General features: G+C 42.3%; 2 protein-coding genes across 2 annotated transcripts; one reads left to right on the top strand and one right to left on the bottom strand.

Annotated features, from left to right (window-relative positions):
• Nucleotides 1-3,947: 3,947 nt before the first annotated feature.
• On the top strand, nt 3,948-5,237 carry LOC141685772 (uncharacterized). Its single transcript, XM_074490855.1, has one exon. It carries the CDS (start codon nt 3,948-3,950, stop codon nt 5,235-5,237), a length of 1,290 nt encoding a protein of 429 aa, XP_074346956.1.
• Nucleotides 5,238-17,067: 11,830 nt separating this feature from the next.
• On the bottom strand, nt 17,068-17,650 carry LOC141685770 (uncharacterized). The gene is made up of 2 exons (XM_074490854.1): nt 17,442-17,650; nt 17,068-17,296 (listed from the first exon to the last, which is right to left on the bottom strand). The coding sequence occupies exons 1-2, from the start codon at nt 17,648-17,650 to the stop codon at nt 17,068-17,070; spliced, it is 438 nt and encodes a 145-aa protein (XP_074346955.1).
• Nucleotides 17,651-17,952: the final 302 nt, after the last annotated feature.

Genomic DNA, 17,952 nt, shown 5'->3' with positions numbered 1-17,952 from the left:
GTTAGTGGTTAGCGTGTATGTCTTGAAAAACTGCATGCGCACAGTAATTGTTATTATATCCCGTGCCCATTAACTCTGGCTTCAGATCTTTACTGACTGTTATTATTACACATCGGTCTAGGGAGTCGAGGGGTTATTATTTTACTTGTAATTTTTAACCAGTCCTCGCGTCCCTTGGTATTCTATTGCAAGATTTGTTCTTTATTTTTTAAATTATATGATTGTGCATGTTTAATTGCAATTTATTAATCTTTACTTCATCAATTTTTAATTTTATTTTATGATGAATGTTTTGATTAAATTCTGTTGGTTTGAGGAAACAAGTAAGGAACAGGTTCAAACATCAGAACCTGTTGTTGTAGAAGCTGAGAAGGTTTCTTCTCAGAAAGATACTGTAACTGGGAGTTCTAGGCCCCTCAAAAGGCCTAGAAAGTTAAAATCTGATGATAAAGCTCCTACAGTGTCTCCACCTTTGAAGAAATTAAAGAAACAGAGAGCTTACAGGGACATAGTTGAGTCAGATTCAGAAGATGTGAAAGCAGCTAAGGAAGGGGGTCAGGAATCTCTGATCCCAACAGAACCAATTGTTATTGAATCACTTCCTTCTGTACAACCAGAAACTGCTCAAGACAAAGTACATACACCTCCTATGTCACCTATAATTGAACAAGTACATACTGCATACCAGGTACAAGTGCTGCAATTGATATTCATAACTTGATTGTGCCTGAGGTTTTGTACTTGGAAGCTCCACCAATTCAACTCACTCCACCAACAACATCAATTTTAGATGTTGATCAGAACCTGGCTGCAGATCAGAATTTAGAGGATGATGTTGAAGCCTCTATAGCATCACATACTGTTATTTTATCAGAGGAAGCTGATACTGCAGGATCTGCAAGTTCTGATGCTGCCAATGAGGAAACTACTGGTGAAGTTGCTACCAATCTAAATGCTGATGCAGCTGGTCCATCAGGACATGCACCTCCACAAACAGTTAATAAAGCTGATCTAATCAAGAAGTTTACTAAGGAAGCACCAGTACCTTGGAGTGAAACTCCTAGAGGAAAGGAGTGGACTAAAGAATGGAACTCAGTTAGTTTTGTTCCTTCTGAAAAGATTCTTGCTGAGCATCTGGCAAAAGCTGATGAAATGCTGTTAAATGATGATTTCAAGGCACAGCTGAGAGTTACTGCATTGAGTACTAGACACCTTCAGGGTCAACACTCAACAACTCATGCCAAGGTGAATAAAATTCAAGAAACCTTGATCCAGCAAGATATGAATGTGAAACTTGAAAATAACAGATTTTTCAAGCCAGCCTTTGACAGAATTGCCTACATTGAGAAAACTCAGGAGAAGCAACAAACTCAGATTGATGAAATTTTAAAGAATCAAGCTTCTCAGCAAACTCAACTCAATGAGATACTCTGATTTCAAAGAAGATTTTTCAAACAACCTCTGACATGGCTCATGTTGTTCAGAGTCAAGATGTAGTAAGTTCTGATATGACAGAGAAGCAAGCAACCTCTGACATAGCTCAAGTTGGCTTGATATCAGAAGATAAGGAAAAGGAAACCTCTGACATTACTCATGTTAAACCTTCAAAGATACTCCTACCAGGATTCACCAAAGCTAAACATACTCAACCTTTAAAGACTGCAACAAGTGGTTTTGAAGCAATAGTTGTTACAGGAAAGGAAGCAAGAGATAAATCTGGATTGGGTAGTTCTGATGAAAGAAGAGTACATAACACTACCAACGATCCAACTTCCTTAAGTGAACCAGGTGTTGGAGCAACTCCTGAAAGATTGAATCGATTTGAATCTGTACAAATGGTTTACCATACCTTTTTGAAAGAACATATCTTGTTATATTTTATGACAGATGGAAGGGTATACCATATCAGGCAGAATGCTATACCACTAAAGTATTTTGAGGAACTGGAACATGTTCTATTCCTACTTCAAGTGAAAAACAGATTAACAGATAATGTTGCAGGTTATTTTAAGTCACAAATTCAAAGACAGAAGAAGCTTTATTGTGTAAAGTTTGACAGCACATACTGTACCAAGTACAGAGATCACAAAGGTGATATTGTCGATATGAAGCCTAACTCTGATAAGATTATAACTACTTTTCTGGGTTATAAGGCTGTGGAATTCAATCTAGAGTCTGACAAGACATATCTGATCAGACTAGATCAGGAGATAAGAAAAGTTAAGATAAATGATCTCAGAGCAGCTATTTTTTAAACTAGTGAAGATACAACTGAATTGAAAGATGCAAAAAGGAGGATGGTCAATAAACTTGAATATGCTGAGAGATGTCTTTTGAAGAACTATCTTAGAACAACTCCTGATATCAAAGATATCAGAAATTGAAGACAAGTCAAAGATCTACAACTGCTTAAATTCTGAAGTGTATACAGACTAAAGCTGTTATCAGAAGTTAAAGATGGTAAAGCTGAAAGGAGTGTAAGTTGTAGTAATCTAGTCAAATTCTCATGCATTTGTACTTAATGTTTTTGACATCATCAAATATCTGTTGAACTTGTATATTATGCTAATTTACAAGTTGGGGGAGATTGTTAGATATATTTATGATGTCATGGCTAATATGATTTGTGTTTAAGTTTTCAGATCTTACTTAACAGGATAAATCAGTACTTAACTGGAAATCAGTACTTATACTGAAGTCATGACTTAAGATATCAGAACTTAAGTTATCAGAAGATATTTATCAGGAGATAATATCAGGATTTAAGGAGACTTTCAGATAAGGCAGGCGGCTGATTGGAAGGAAAGAAGATCGAGACTAAGACAGAAAGAAATATGCATGAAGAAAGAATTCTATGAAGAATAGAATACTTGGAAGAAAAGATAACTAGTTGATATATTTTAGAAAGCAGAATTATATTCCATATCAATTAGAACATTATCTTGTAACCGTGTAGTATATAAACACAGGCATAGGGTTTACACTATATGTGTTATCTTAATCGAAGTTATTATTCAATATAACCCTAGCAGTTATCGTGATAATTTGTTCATCACTGAGAGAGGACAGTTCCATATTGTAACAGAGTTTATTGTGCTGAATAAAATCTGTGTTCTGTTACTTGAGTTCTTATATTCGATTTGGTAAACACTGTATTCAACCCCCTTCTACAGTGTATGTGACCTAACAATGCCCTTCGGGCTCCTTAACGCTGGGGCAACGTATAAAAGGCTGGTGAACAAGATGTTCAAACACCAGTTGGGAAAAACCCTGGAGGCCTACGTAGATGATATGCTTGTGAAGTCAAAGGAAGCAAATGACCATGTCCTCCACCTATCAGAAATGTTCCAGATCCTAAGGGAGTACAAGATGAAACTCAACCCCCAGAAATGTGTGTTTGGGGTCGAATCAGGGAAGTTTTTGGGATTTATTGTCAACAATAGAGGTATTGAGGCCAACCCCGCCAATATAAGAGCCCTACTCGAGATGAGATCCCCTCGACGGGGAAGGATGTTCAAAGCTTAACAGGGCGAGTGGCTGCCTTAAACCGCTTCATTTTAAAGTCCTCCGATAAATGCCAAGAGTTCTTCAAAACAATTAAAGGAATGGAGAGGAATTTTGAATGGACAGAAGAATGTGAGGAAGCCTTTCAGAACATAAAGAAGCATCTTAGCAGCCCTCCAATATTGTCCAACCCAAAGGCAGGTAAGACTCTGGTCCTATACTTGGCCGTCTCTAACTTTGCAATAAGTGCGGTATTAGTCCTAGAGGAGGATGGTATCCAGCTCCCGGTATATTATGTGAGTAAAAGGTTAGCCGACGCAAAGACTCGGTACATTAGCCTCGAGAAGTTAGCATATGCTCTGATCCTGGCCTCCCGAAAGCTCAGGCCCTATTTTTAGGCACACAGGATAGAAGTACGAACCTCCTACCCCCTCAAGCAAGTAATGCACAAACCAGAGTCTTCTGGTCGAATGCTGAAGTGGACGATTAAGCTCGGCCAGTTCGAGGTGGATTATAAGCCAAGGACCGCAATCAAAGGCCAAGCTCTGGCTAATTTTATGCTAGAATTTTCTCCACATCAAGAAGTGGAGCAGGGAGCCCTTGTTGTCATACCTAGTATAGAGGAGGTCGGGTTGGAAAGTCAAAATTGTGCCCCATGGTGGAGCCTATTTGTGGATGGAGCCTCTAATGAGGATGGTGCAGGAGCTGGAATTGAGTTAATTAGCCCGAAGGCACACAAGATCAGACGTGCGACCCATCTAGCCTTTCATGCAACCAACAATGATGCTGAATATGAGGCCCTGATCAACGGTCTCAAGCTAGCTTTTGAAATAAAGGTGGAGAATTTGAATGTGTTTAGTGACTCCATGATTGTGGTATATCAGATAAACGGAGGGAATCAAGCTAAGGGGCCGAGAATGGAGCTTTATCTGAAGTGTGCGCAGAGGATAATCGCAAGGTTCAACGAGGTGAGGCTGGAACTAATCCCACGCGGGAAGAATGAAGGTGTGGACGAGCTAGCTAAACTCGGCTCATGCCGTGAGGCCACTCTACTAGGGGTCGTGCCCCTTGACATACAGAGGCAGCCTAGTGTGCCCAATCACGAGGTGGGCAGCCTCAGTGATAACCTCGGCCCCACGTGGATGACACATATCTTAGCCTACATAAAAGAAGGTTCACTCCCGGATGAAAAGAATGAGGCGAGAAGGATAAAATACAAGGCATCCCGCTACATAATATATGATGGGGTCCTATACAGAAGAGGGTTCAGTGTGCCCCTCCTCAAGTGTATAGATGGGGAGGAGTGCAATTATATCCTTAGGGAAGTACACGAAGGCATTTTTGGCAATCACTCGGGGGGTAGCTTTCTTGCTCAGAAAATCCTCCGTCAAGGCTACTATTGGCCAACGATGAAAAAAGATGCCTTTAAATTCTCCCGGGCCTGTGATAAGAGCCAGCGATATGCCAATTACTATAACAGCCCCGTGGCTCCCCTCACATCCCTCATGAGCCCTTGGCACTTCGCTATGTGGGGAATTGATCTGATTGGAGAACTCCCGAAGGCCAAGGGAGGAGTCAAGTTTACGGTTGTTGCGGTAGATTACTTCACTAAGTGGGCAGAGGCCGAGCCTCTAGCCACTATCACGGCAAAAAAGCTCAAGGAATTTGTGCACAAGACTATTGTGTGTCGCTATGACATCCCTTACAAGTTGATATCTGACAACGGGAAATAGTTTGATAGCAAGGAAATGCGAAAATTTTGTGAGCAGCTGGGGATTCAGAAGAGTTTTAGTGCAGTTTGCCACCCCCAAAGCAACGGGCAGACGGAGGCTGTTAATAAAATCATTAAGCACACCTTGAAGGAAAAGCTTGAAGCGAAGAAAGGGACATGGACGGAGGAGCTCACCCAGGTCCTGTGGTCTTACAACACGACTCCCCGAACTACAACTGGAGAGACCCCTTTTCTCTGGTATATGGGTGTGAAGCTATGGTTCCCATTGAGGTAGGGGCATGATCTTTTCGGAGGGACAACTATGACTCAGAGGCAAATAAGGTCAACCATCGACTCTATTTGGATATGATTGAAGAAACTCGGGAAGATGCTCAGATCAGGATAGCAACATATCAACAGAGGACAACTAGGCACTACAACAGTAAGGTTCGAGCCCAGATTTTTAAGGTGGGAGATTTGGTTCTGTACCGGGTCATGCCAAACACCAAGGTGGTGAGCCACAAAGTCTTTGGGGCAAATTGGAAAGACCCCTACAAGATAAAATCAGTGCTCTGGGAGGGAACCTACCACCTCAATGATATGCAAGACAAGTTGATCCCGAGAGTCTGGAACACGGAACACCTCCGCAAGTATTATCAGTAATATTATTTCTCCTCAGACATAGTATTATCTTAAAATATTCCTAAGTCTCGGGGGTAGTACCATATAGGTGCCTCCCTGAGACCACAAGCATGTACTCCTTTCACTTTCCATTGTCTATAAATAAATGATTGATATCTATTTATGCCCTTAATATTTTAACTCCTGTTAATAGATTAAAATACCCAACAGGGGGCCCATCCTTGGGAGCCCATGCGAGGACAAAATAGTTATTTTATTAACATGTTAAAATCATAAGTCAAGCCAGGCCCTGACCCGCTTCACAACAAGTCCATGAAATGAGCTGGGCCCCGACCCGCTTGGGAAAATAATAAGCACAAAGCAGATTAAAGATGAAGATAGGGAGAGGTGACCATAAACTGACTTAAAAGTTAAGGATAACTGCGATGCGAGCCTATATTAAGGAGGGCCGGGGAGCCCAGCCCGCTATTATGTGTACATGGCCAGGGTCGCATTATGCTAGAAGAAGATACATGAACATGATGCGAGCCCATAGGCCTGCCCGCTAATACGAGTACACATACAACACTTATGAGTTAGTAATGGTACGAGCCTACTCTACTTAAATTTTCATTCATTTTATTTGATTGAACAATGATGCGAGCTGATGAGCCGGGCTCGCTGCGAAGGTGTAACATCCGCAATACGCGGCCAGTTTTATGATAGCATTTGGTCAGTAGGGGCATGGTAAGTTTACACAAAATTACGAGAACTAGCTAGCACAATAAAGATAAATGAGGGCACAAAAGACTTGTAATTTTATACAAACAAGAGATAAATAAGTTATGCCCCAAGGTAGAATATTTCAAATACAAACGCGAGGCGAGAAGGGTGCCCGCTTACCCAGTCAAAAGTCTAGTTATAAAATAAAATTAATCTAAGGGTTATTAGCCTCCGTCTCCTTGCGAGCCTCATCAGCCGCGACCCGGGCCTGCTCAGCTGCGAGTCAGGCCTCCTCAGCAATCTGAGTGTCCCTTTCCATCTCCAGCTTCAGCTTCTCAGCGTGTCTAGCTGTGCCGCGCCCAGTGTTGCCCAATCAAAGTCAGGAACTTTACTGATGAAGATTTTCATGAAGTTCCTGGCCCCTAAGTTCCTGGCATCAGCGAGGGAGGCCTTGCGACCCGCGGTCAAGGCATAAACTAACCCCTCCAGCTCGAGCACCCTCTCCTCGAGGCTATCCTTCTCCTTCTTCTACGCTTCTGCGGCCAGGTCATGAGCCTCCTTCTGTTCTCTTAATGCCTTCTCATGAGCAGCATTCAGGTTAAGCATCTTCTGATTATAATTATTCACCAGCGTAACTTTCTCCTGCCCGTGTTTGGCGACCTTGCTCTGAAGAGACTTGACCTTAGAATCGAGCTTTGTGTTGGTCTGGATGAGAGCTCACATTTCTCGAGCCTTAGACAGCTGACGGTAATACACCTCAGCCGCAGCCCAGGTCAGTGCGTCGTTGTTGGCCTCAAGAGAAGAAGAGGACCAATTCTTCACATCCTGGTCGCTGATGTGAGCTTGAGCGAGCCGGCCAAATGTGGTCATGACCGTGTTGATAGAAGAAGAAGTGGGGAGAGGGGCATCAGATGGAGCAGCCTTTTTCGGGTCTGGCTCGACAATTTTTCCCTCTTTGTGGCCTCGATGCCTTTTCAGCTGGGGAGAAGGCCCTGAGCCCTTGAGATGCTCAGAAAGAGTAGTCATGCGAGCTGGAGGGAGGACCTGAGAGTGAGCCCCTGTGGTCGCCGCAGCGGGCTGAACTTGGCCCGAGGCCGCAGCTTGCTCTGCCTCTTCCATAAAGGGGATAGGGGAGATGACAATCTCTGAAAAGAAATCAATAAAGTGATATATTAGTCACAACAAAATACAATGAAAAGAAGAGATGTGAGCAGATAATAAATGCAGAGAATTAAAGTGCAATGTGGAGTGAGAAGTGTGCAGGAAATTTAAAATTTGCGAGCACAACACGAGCTCGCACATGCAGGCCTAATATTCTTACCTTTTCTGGCCCTCTTCTTAGATTTCTTCTTTTGAGGAGTCAACCTCACTCCTTCCTTTAAAAATCCACACGCAACCAGATTCGAGGTCGTTATGAGTTTTTGGATATCCCTGTCCGCCTTAGGAAGTCCTAGAAGGCTATCCGCATTTATCTTTTCCTATCCAGCAAGGACAGTGCGAGGCGGGGTGGCTGGAGATAAGTAAAAAATATTTTTTTGTTAAAAGAAAGAACTATTGTGAAGGAAAGAAGAGTGGCCAGGAAGGACTTACATGGATTATAATAGAAGTGGGATTGGACTCGAGGCACCTCGTGGATATAGAAATAGGGGCTCTTTCACTTCCCTGAGTTGCTCGGCCCGTTGTGGATAAGGTTCTTTTTGTTGAAGCACGGCCAGACAGAAAGGTAGAAATACCCAAAGTCGTTAGGAGGATTCTTTAAATTTAGGAAGTAGCCCAGCTGCCTCGCAGTTAGAGGAGGAAACCCGCATTTCTGGTATATGATGTACAATGCGGGGGCGGCCCGGTACCCATTTGGATTGATCTGAAGGGGTGCGAGCTGGTAGTACTTGCAAACATCTTTGATGAAGGGATGAAGGGGATAGGAGATTCCTAGCCTTAGCAGGAAGGTGGACAAAACCATGCGAGGCTCCTGCCTCCATTTTCTGGATGGTTGAACCTATAACATCTCATGTGAGGCAGGGGAAAAATAACATGACCCTCGAGCTGAAACTGCTCGATGTGCTAGGCCAAATGTTTCTGAGTAAGCGAGGTGGGCAGATCGCGACAAGCGAGCACCTTTACCTCCTCGGCTGTAGTTGAGCTCTCTTCCCCATCGGGGGTGATCTGCTTCTTAAAAATAATTTCACCCTCAAGCTTGGGCTGGGCAGAAGGCACATAGGGCTCAGGAGAGGCCGCGGGGATATAGTTAAAATTGCAGATCTTATACTGACTAGTAACATCTGCCACCTCCTCGCTTTGAGAGGAGTCATAAGACCAATGTGATCTGTCTTCTTCACCGTCGAGTTCTAAGATGGGATATTCTACGGCTACAGGTTCCTTCCCTTTCTTGGTGTCATAATAAGCACTCCCCCAGTCGCTGTCAATAGACTCCAAGTCCACCTGAATAGGGTTGAGGTCATTGGCTGCAGTTTGCCTAAGGCGGGCCGCCCTCTCTTCAATCATTTCTCTTAAAATCTCCTCAGCTCGCTCTTTGTCCAAAGGAGCGGGCTCGCGGCTTAGGAGCTCCTTCACCACAAGGGAAGCTGGTATATTGGACAGGTCCACGGGCCTGTTTCTCGAGTCATAAATATTCCTCTCCCCGGTGCAGTCTTCAGGGTTAGGGTCGAGGTGAATATCCAGCGAGCCGGAGCCAGCTGCTCGTATCGAGTTCTCAACTCTAGCAATATTCAAGGCCCCTTGAGGGGTGATAGCAGAGCCAGGGTAAATAGGTTGGCTGAGACGACTAGAGAGAGAAGTCAGCTCATGTGGGAAGTCCTTTGAGCCTCACTGCTCGGGTGGATATTAATTTAATGGAGACGTAGTGGCTGAAGAACGAACCGGGCTGGCAGAGGAACGAGGCGGGCTCGAGAAAGAGCGAGACGATCCGTAAGAGCAGGCTGAAGATGCACTCGACATCTGTAAAAGATGGTGAAAATTAGTGTGTGGCCCTAAAAGAAAGTAAAAACAAGTATGGGGTTGCACCTAAGTGTCCTCACATCTCACACGGGATCACACCTAAGTATCTAAGCAAGCAGAGGGGCTCGCATCGCATGTCTTGATTGTGTGTGGGCTCGCATCGAATAGGTGGTGTGTGCTCGCATGGTGCATATGAACAAATATGAATGAGTATGGATGATTAAGGATCAAAGGGGTACCTGTAGGTGAAGTGTAGGATGATCCTGATGAATCTGTTCCTGGAGAATATCGCCGCCGGTAGACGGTTCTTGTGGTGATGATGGTTTTCACCGTGGTAGATCCTTGAGCAAAATGAGCAACAATTCGAGAAGTGTTCTTGGAGATGTGAGAAATGAATTGAAATCCCACATATTTATAGGGGATAAGAGAGAGAAAGGACAAGGGACATATGTCTCCATCTCAAGAGACGACACAAATCCCTATGCCAGTTGTCCAACAGCTGTCATGTGTTCAAACACATGATTGTGAAAAGGCATGTGAGGCGAGGCACGCGAGGCGGTTTAGTGCGATCTCGTGGGCTCGCGCCTGCAGGGCAATAAAAAGATAATGTTGAAAAAATTCCTAGCCTCGAAATGTGACCAAGAATTTTAGGGGGTAGTTGTTATGCCCGCTTTCGGTCATGGGCCCTAAACAGGTCCCAATGGGTGCATTGAATAGCTGGGCTCTCATGTGTGGGCTAGAATAATGGATTAATGTGACTTGGGCCAGCACATGCAGACCGGGCTCATGATGTGCGAGTTGGACTCACACATGTAAGGTGGGATCCCACATGCGGGCTGGGCTCATGTGGCCACATGTGAGGTGGGCTCAGGTGGCTTCACGCGAGATGGGCTCAGGTGACTTCACGCGAGCTGGGCTTGATTGCCCACACGCGGGCTGGGCTCAGGTGGCCATATGCGGGCTGGGCCCATGAGACCACATCTTATGAAAATAGAGGTAACCTTGTATTTATTAATTGAAAAAGAAGGCGGTGCGGGCTGAGGTGATCAGGCCGGCCCCCATCAAAGGACTTTGTGTGCAACATGGAAAGTGACTCATAGATGACTGAGTTGCTCATAGGTTTCGGGGCCGAAACGGGTTATTCCTACAATTACGAGAATAAATGCGGAGATGCCGCGAGATTGTAGGAAGCGTGTGGAGCCGGTCGAGATTTACGTGACTAATTGGCTGAAGCCCTGATTTTATCGTGGGCTTGGGCTGCACGGGTTGGAGAACCCTAACCCTAGCCTATGTGACTTGTTCCCCAAGAACTACGTGAGGCTTGATCCCTATAAATAGGGTACGTAGGCACTTGTATGAGACATGAGTCGACACTTGATAGAGAATAACAAATCCCTATTCTTTCTTAAGGAGTCAACATACAAGCTCAGCCACCACCATACATAACCTTCCTCCGCCCTCAAACACCGTCCTTGATCCTTGTTCCACCCATCAACCTCCACAACACTGTTACACGAAATTCTCCCTATAACAATGGGTAAGGTCTGAAATCTTTAGTTATATTTTGAACTCTATCCATTTATCATTTTACTATTGTTCTAATAATCATGAAGAATAGGCTTATTCAATTTAAATACATAGTTTTTGCTTGTATAATTGTCATGGCCACCATAGTTGAAGATTTAAAACTAGTTAGAAATCGGTGTTCCCGGGAATGGAGTGTGATTAGAGCAACTCCAAGAATCTCCTCCCATTCTCTCTATAATAAATATAAATAAATTAGTTCTTAATTATTTAAGAGCCAATATTACATATTTTTTCCAACTATCCTCCTTTTAAATCACTCCCTATTCATTTTCTAGTAATCAAGTACACATCCACATAAACAAAATCTGTCATATTGAATACATGGAAAATAAATAAATTATTATTAAACTAATTTTAGAGGGAGTATCACTCCTTATTGTTGAGAAAGCATTTTAAGATCATTAAATTTTGAGGAGTGATTAAGAGCTTGTTGGAGATGATTTTGAAGTTTATTTTTTCAAAATTTGACTTGGGAGTATGATTTAAGTTAGTGTTGGAGTTGCTCTTAATGCAACAAAAAGAAATTGTCATTGATGCAAAGATTTTGAAATAACCTCACGTTAAACCAGTAGCGTGCGGCTACTTACAAAATCATTCTTTTATTTGGAATCGCTCCAAAGAATACATTGTAATAGTCTAACAAACATAACTGCACTATCAAAATAAATCATATTCCCCATGTATCAACTCCAATAAATTAAAGAATTACCAGGACTTCCCTTAGCTGACTGCATCAATTACCGGCTCTCCTGAAGAACTTGACTCTGGCAAGTTTTGGAGAATGTACTCAGCAAACAGATGTGGATGCAAATGTTTTACTTCCTAATGAGAATTATGCATGCAGGAATAATGAACAAGTTGGCTGAGGTACTGAGTGCAAGGAGACCAACGTGTCCATTTCATTTTATCTAGTACTAGTTGTTGTGACATGCTGATATGGCATGGGTAGTTTAGTATTTTACGTATGTAGGTTGTTATTATGGTACCGTTATGCTAGAATAAAAGTTGGACAAGTGTAGGGTGGTCCTCAACATGTGAGGCATTCTCTTTTCTGAAAACATTGTGGTGCTCAGTAATACATGTTCATTTTGTTTTCTCCTACACAACTATTCATTGCATATTGTTTTTAGATCTATAAAGTTTTTATGGTATCAGAGCTTGCATCTGGTAGCTGCATTAGTGAGAAAGTTTACGTTTAAAGTATTTATAGCCTAGTGTGTTGAGTGGTCGAGTTGTCATACCTGGAAAGAAGTGAAAAGCTGTAAGTTTCTAGATTTACTCATGGCTACTAGTAGGCTGTCTTTTGCAGATCTGCAAAACCCTTTGTTTTTACACCCATCAGATGGTCCATTATCTATTAGTGTGTTAAAGCTGCAAGGTGCTACAGATTACAGATCTTGGAGAAGGTCGTTCGAGATCCAGTTGTCTGCAAAACGGAAGTTGGGGTTTATAGATGGTATTGTGTCAAAGAGTGTCATTGATGGTGTTGAAGCTAGCCAATGGGACACATACAACAACATGGTAATTTGTTGGCAACATAATAACATCTCTGATAATATCAAGAACTCTGTGCTTTTCATTAACACTGCTCTTGAGATATGGAAACAACTTAAAAAGTGTTTCTCATTGACTAATGGTTCCAGAAAGTATAAGTTAAACAAAGATCTGTTTAAAGCAAAATGGTATGAAAGTGAGTGACTATTTTACAACCCTGAGCAGTTTGTAGGAGGAAATCGAGTCAATGTACCTCCTACCCACCATTAACAATGTCACACCTGATGTAACTAGGTCATTGACAACTATAGATGTAATGAAAGAGGAGGCTAAATTGTTTCAGTTCTTGAATAGGTTGGATGATGTGTATAGGGCACAGAGAAGTTAATTGCTCATGATGACATCGTTGTCAATGGTGGAAATTGCTTGTGCTGCTATGCAGCAAGAGGAGTCGCAGAAAGAGGTGTTGTTGCAAATAATGTGCAAGGAAATACTAGTGGGGCACAAATGGTGACAAAGACGGCTCAACAACTGGATCAATTTTTGAAATTGATACCCAAGGATGAAGGTACAGCTGGCAAAGAAAGTGAAACTGATGAAGAAATTGACTTTGGTTTCTCGGGGATGGTGAGAAAAATCGGGTTGCTAGTGGTGCAGAGTGGATCATAGATTCTGGAGCCTCGGATCATATGACATACTCCTTACAAAATATGATGAATGTTAAGCAGACTCCGACAACTTTCACAATAACCCTTCCAACAGGAGCAACCGCAGTCATAACACATATTGGTGATGTAAAACTACAAAATAGGTTGACATTATCAAATATGTTACATGTTCTACAATTTAATCACAATTTTCTATCTATTCACAAGTTGGCCAAAGATGCTGGGTGTGAAGTGATGTTTAAACCTGAAAGGTGTGTGATATTGAACTCGAGTACCAAAGATGTGATGGGAATTGGAGAAATGAGGCAAGGACTTTACTATTTGAAGAATGACAAGCTGCTGGCTACAAGACAAGCTGTGAATAGACAATTTACAGCAAAACCAGAAAGTAACAATGCTTCAAAGTCAGAGGGCATAACTCGTTTTCACTATGGCATAAAAGACTGGGGCATGCCTCAGTATCCAAGATGCAACACATACCTGAAATCAAGTCATGTCTCAATCAACAACAGGATCGGGTATGTCTCACCTTCCCTTTAGCAAAAATGACAAGGCTGCCTTTTCCTGTGAGCAATTCATATGCGCTACAAAAGTTTGAGTTAGTGCATACAGACATCTGGGGTCCATATAAAGTGCCTACAAGAGGTAAATATAGGTACTTTCTAACGCTAGTAGATGATTATAGTCGGATGAATTGGGTTTACCTGTTGGAGAAGAAGTCGGATTATATGAATACACTGTTGAAATTTGAGAGTTTTGTAGAGGCACAGTTTGGAGGAAAATTCAAAGTAATTAGATCAGACAATGCCTTGGAGTTTGTTGATAAGATTTGTGAAGATTACTTCAACAAAAGGGGAGTGATTCACCAGCTGTCATGCCCATACACACCTCAATAAAATGTGAGGGTGGAAAGAAAGCACAAACAGGTGCTTGAAGTTGCAAGAGCATTACGTTTCCAGTCTGGCTTAAGTTTAAATTTCAGGGGAGAGTGTGTTAACATCTACATACATTATCAACAGACTCCCAAATGCAGCCCTCAAATTTGAAGTTCCCTATATAAAGTTAACCGGTGAAGCCATGGAGTATGAGGAGTTCAAAGTATTTGGTTGTTTAGCTGTGACTTACAACTCATCTCATGGCACTGATAAATTTGCAGCGAGGGGCGTACCGTGTGCGTTCATAGGGTACCCTTATGGAACCAAAGGCTACCATCTGCTAAATCTGGACATAATACAGATACTCATCTCAAGGCATGTGAAGTTTAATGAAGAAGTGTTCCTCCTGAATTAACACACTAACAAACCATATATGCATCATTTGCCCCTGAGTATGCCATATGTAGATGATGAAGAAATGGTGGACGATAAGGAGAATGATTTCTCGGATGAAAGATAGAATGTGGAGGAAGGAGATCATTCCACCAATGCCACTGATGAAGCTGAAGTGCAAGACAATGTAGATGGAACAACCATGCATCGAACAACAAGAGTAACAAAAAGGCCGGGATGGATGGATGATTTTGTTACTCCAGGGTCTTCAAATAATGCACAATGCATGAGCATTGCAGCAGTGGCAACACAGGTCACAAGCCCAGAATATCACTATTTTTTAGCTGCCATAATTCCTCAAGTTGATCCACTTCATCTCAGTTAAGCATTTAAAACTCAAAACTGGGTGGACGTAATGAATGCTGAATTAGATGCATTAAAAGCAAATGAGACATTGGAAGTAACCAAATTGCCCCCCAATTGAAAGGAAATTGGGTGTAAGTGGATATTCAAGACCAAGTTTAAGGCGGATGGTACCATTGACAAGTACAAAGCAAGGCTGGTAACTTTGGGGTACAAGCAGATGTATGGAATTGACTATGTGGAAACATTCGCGCCTGTAGCAAAGATGACTATGGTAAGAACCCTACTTGCAGTTATCGCGATGAAAGATTGGAAAGTACACCAGATGGATGTGTCAAACACCTTTTTGAATGGGGAGTTGGAGGAAATCGTGTACATGTTGATGCCTCAGGGTTACAAAGGATTGGCTAGCAGAATTGAGCTGAACCAAGGAGACAACTTGATTGCAGAAACTCAACAATGGGTGTGTAGACTCAAGAAGGCCATATATGGACTGAGACAAGCGTCTCATCAATGGCCCCACAAATTGTCCGTGACATTGGTGTCCATAGGCTTCAGACACTCCAAGGTTGATTGCAATCTCTATTCTAAAGTAACGGGGGACGTCATTACACTTGTGCTCATATACATAGATGATTTGTTGATATCTGGAAATCAAGTTAGTGCCATGATAGGCTTGAAAATGGTCTTGTCGTCGCATTTCCATATGAAGGATCTAGGAGCAGTGAGTTACTTTCTGGGATTAGAGATTGACAGAAGCAATGCGGGCATCTTTGTGTCACAGAAAAAAGTATGAGTTAGATTTGTTGAAGGAATTTGGAATGACAAATGCATCGCCATTAAAACTGCCGATGAATTCACACATCTTCTTGATTCCAGACAAGGGAGAAGTACTTGGAGACCCACAGCCTTATTAAAACTTTTAGGCAAGTTAATCTATCTAACGATCACAAGGCCTGACCTCAGTTTTCCTATTCATCATCTTGCTCAGTTCATGCAGAGGCCCACGAATGTGCATATGCAGGCTGCGAAATGAGTCCTGAGATACTTGATTAACAATCCAGCACAAGGGATACTACTGGCATCATCTACAATGGCAAAATTGACGGCATATTGTGATAGCGATTGGGATAGTTGCCCCACTACACGCAGGTCCACTTCAGGGTACTGTGTACTGCTTGGAGACTCACCCATCTCCTGGAAAACCAAGAAACAGTCGGTAGTGGCGAGGTCTATAGCAGAGGTGGAGTATAGAGCCATGGATATGGCCTGTTGTGAAGTTACATGGATATCTTCGCTGCTGAAAGACATGGGTCTCACTGATTTTCCACCTACACTTATCAAAAGTGACAACCAAATTGCACTGGCTATAGCAGCAAACCCTGTGTCACATGAAAGGATGAAGCACGTGGAAATAGATTGCCATTTTATTCATGAAAAGATAGCTGAAGGAGCAGTTACAACCATGCACATTCCATCTCATGCCTAGGTGGCAGATATGTTCATAAAGCAACTCTCGGTGAAATAGCACAATCATCTCCTACGCAAGTTTGGCATCTCGAGATCACTCTCCACACTACTTGAGGGGGATTGATGAGAATTATGCATGTAGGAATAAGGAACAAGTTGGCTGAGGTGCTGAGTGCAACGAGGTCAACGTGTCTATTTCATTTTATCTAGTACTAGTTGTTGTGACATGCTGATATGGCATGGGCACTTTAGTATTTTACATATGTAGGTTCTTATTATAGTACCGTTATGCTAGAATAAAAGCTGGACAAGTGTAGGGTGAGGTTCTTATTATGCTACCGTTATGCTAGAATAAAAGCTGGACAAGTGTAGGGTGGTCCTTAACATGTGAAGCATTCTCTTTTATGAAAACATTGTGGTGCTCAGTAATACATGTTCGTTTTGTTTTCTCCTACACAGGTATTCATTGCATATTGTTTCTAGATTTATAAAGTTTTAATTCGGAGGCTTATAATCAAACAGAATCAGATCGTGGTTGATTCTTCCATTGCACCAAAAATTTATAATATCCTCCTCGACGAGTTGTGACAAATAGATGGTCTAGTATACTGGCAATGTCATCTCGTGCTGCTGTATTTTCCGGTACTCTTACATCAGATGTTTCGGCAGAGGTTGGCACGGTAGAAATTTCTTCAGCATCACCCTAAAATTCTGTAAGGTCTTCGATGTTAAAAACATGACTAATACCAAAATCAAAGGGTAATTTAATAACATATGCATTACCACCCAACTTCTTTGTAACTTGAAAAGGACCTGCTCGATGAGCTTGAAGCTTCATAAAACTCACAGGTGGGAAGCGTTCGGGTTTTAAACGAACAAGAACCAAATCACCCTCCTGAACTGTCGATCCTAATGTTTGGCATTTACTGAAGCTGCATAAGAATTACTATGGAATGTGAGGCACCGTTTGCACTCATTATGAATATCTTGCATATAATTAAAAAGTCTTTAGCAGCCTCACTTGGCCTGGCTGGAAAAGGTAAGGAATTAACATCAAGTGGAGTTTTGGGTCGGAACCCATAGACAACTTCAAAAGGAGTGCAACCAGTTGATCGGTTAACAGAATTACTGAAGGAAAACTTTGCATGGGGAAGCACCGTATCGCAACTGGTCACCTGATCAGCAACTAAGCAACGCAATAAATTTCCCAAACTCCTGTTAGTTACCTCAATTTGGCCGTCCATTTGAGGGTAAAAGGCACTAAAAAACATAAGCTTTGTCCCCATCTTCGTATACAAGGTTTTCCAAAAAAACATCCCTATAAGACACAATGGAAGTTGGAATTCCATGTAAATGAATGATTTCTTGCAGGAATAGTGCAGCAACTTTGGATGCATAGTAAGTTTTCTGGCAGGGTACAGAATGGGACATTTTGGAAAAATGATCAATCCCTGACTTGTGACGGATAACAAAGTCAAATTACTGTAAAAAATCCATCCAACGAGCATGGCGTGCATTCAGCTTATTTTGAGAGTTTAGATGCTTCAAAGAATCATGATCTGTGTAAAGAGTAAACTCTCAATGAATC

The sequence above is a fragment of the Apium graveolens genome, chromosome 9, assembly GCF_009905375.1.
Source record: "Apium graveolens cultivar Ventura chromosome 9, ASM990537v1, whole genome shotgun sequence".
Taxonomy (NCBI): Eukaryota; Viridiplantae; Streptophyta; class Magnoliopsida; order Apiales; family Apiaceae; genus Apium; species Apium graveolens.
Note: the sequence above shows the minus strand (reverse complement) of the source record. Positions and strands in the feature narration are given on the sequence as shown.

Excerpts from the sequence above, each read along its gene's own strand:
- LOC141685772 (XM_074490855.1), top strand. The coding sequence starts at position 3,948 with ATGCACAAACCAGAGTCTTCTGGTCGAATGCTGAAGTGGACGATTAAG.
- LOC141685770 (XM_074490854.1), bottom strand. The coding sequence starts at position 17,650 with ATGGGGACAAAGCTTATGTTTTTTAGTGCCTTTTACCCTCAAATGGAC. Across the intron at positions 17,297-17,441 it reads CCTTTTGAAGTTGTCTATGG|CTTCAGTAAATGCCAAACAT; the intron begins GTTCCGACCCAA and ends ATTCTTATGCAG.